At 41.1% G+C, this 1,094-nt stretch overlaps 1 protein-coding gene across 1 annotated transcript in view; it reads left to right on the top strand.

Moving 5' to 3' along the window:
• The window catches only part of LOC114035477 (guanylate cyclase 2G-like), a 68,156-nt gene extending 67,062 nt beyond the window's left edge, over window positions 1-1,094 (top strand). The window contains exon 22 of the mRNA XM_027851630.1: window positions 746-1,094. Within this exon, the coding sequence (XP_027707431.1) occupies window positions 746-796 (51 nt within the window). The 3' untranslated portion in view covers window positions 797-1,094. The remainder of the gene's footprint in view (window positions 1-745) is intronic.

Below are 1,094 nucleotides of genomic sequence, written 5' to 3' on the forward strand. Positions count from 1 at the left end.
CTCTCTCTCTCTCTCTCTCTCTCTCTCTCTCTCTCTCTCTCTCTCTCACACACACACACACACACACACACACACACACATCTTATCATAGCCTGCTTGACACCTCTACCTAGAAGACCCACAGGTATCCCAAACTCAACATTCCAAAGATGAAATTCATTATCTTTCCTTAAAACTTCACCTCTCTTTGCTATTTCTGTGGAGGGCAGTTTCAGTGAGGAAAAATACTGAACTTCCAGTCTCAAGATCTAAATTTGAATCTTGGCCCAGATACTTTTGCTTTCTGTATGTCCTTTTGCAAATCACTTTTCTTCTCTGGGTCTTAATTTCTTCATTTGCAAAATAAGAGGGTTGAACCTCTAAGGTCTAAGGCTTAGCATCCTTTCCCTCACCTTTACCTCTTGGAATCTTTGGTTCCCTTCAAGATAGCTCAGGTGCCACCTTTTACATGAGGTCTTTTCTGATACCTCCAGTTAGTAGCTCTTTCACTCCTCAGGAAATTCCTTTGTATGCAGTTTGCATTTACTTACTTTATGTTAGATTCCCTCCTTAAGGTCAAGGATTGTTTTGTGTATGCCTTTGTATCCCCAGTATCTTGAATATAATAGTGTTTAATAAACATTTCTTGAATGAATTGAATAAATGAACCCCAGGTTTCTCTGACAATTCTGTGTTTTACTCTGCCCTATAGAAGGGAATCCATGAGTCTTTGTTAATAATCTTCTTCCCTTTCTGGTTGTTACAGGAGCTTCTCCTTACCAGAGATCCCTACGAGAAGAAAACAGAGATCACCTAAATAAAGCTTGGAAGGCGGTATCTTTGAGAAGGTGCCTTCTCTCCTGGGTCAGCTGTGGAGAGGGCAGTTCCATCTAAGGGACACATCCCTCTCACCCAGTTTCTCTCACTTTGCACCAGAACAACAGATTTTCATAATTGGCAGGATACTTGGTGAGCTAATTATTGCTTTAGCAACTAAAGGAGGCAAGATCCGTACCTGGTGCCATGATGGCTTTTAGCAATGTCTGTCCAATCTTGGCTAGTTTTTCATTTAGGAAGCCATGGTATAGTGAGTAGAGCATTGGATTGGAAACAGT

The sequence above is a fragment of the Vombatus ursinus genome, unplaced genomic scaffold (assembly GCF_900497805.2).
Source record: "Vombatus ursinus unplaced genomic scaffold, bare-nosed wombat genome assembly UNPS02009205.1, whole genome shotgun sequence".
NCBI lineage: Eukaryota > Metazoa > Chordata > Mammalia > Diprotodontia > Vombatidae > Vombatus > Vombatus ursinus.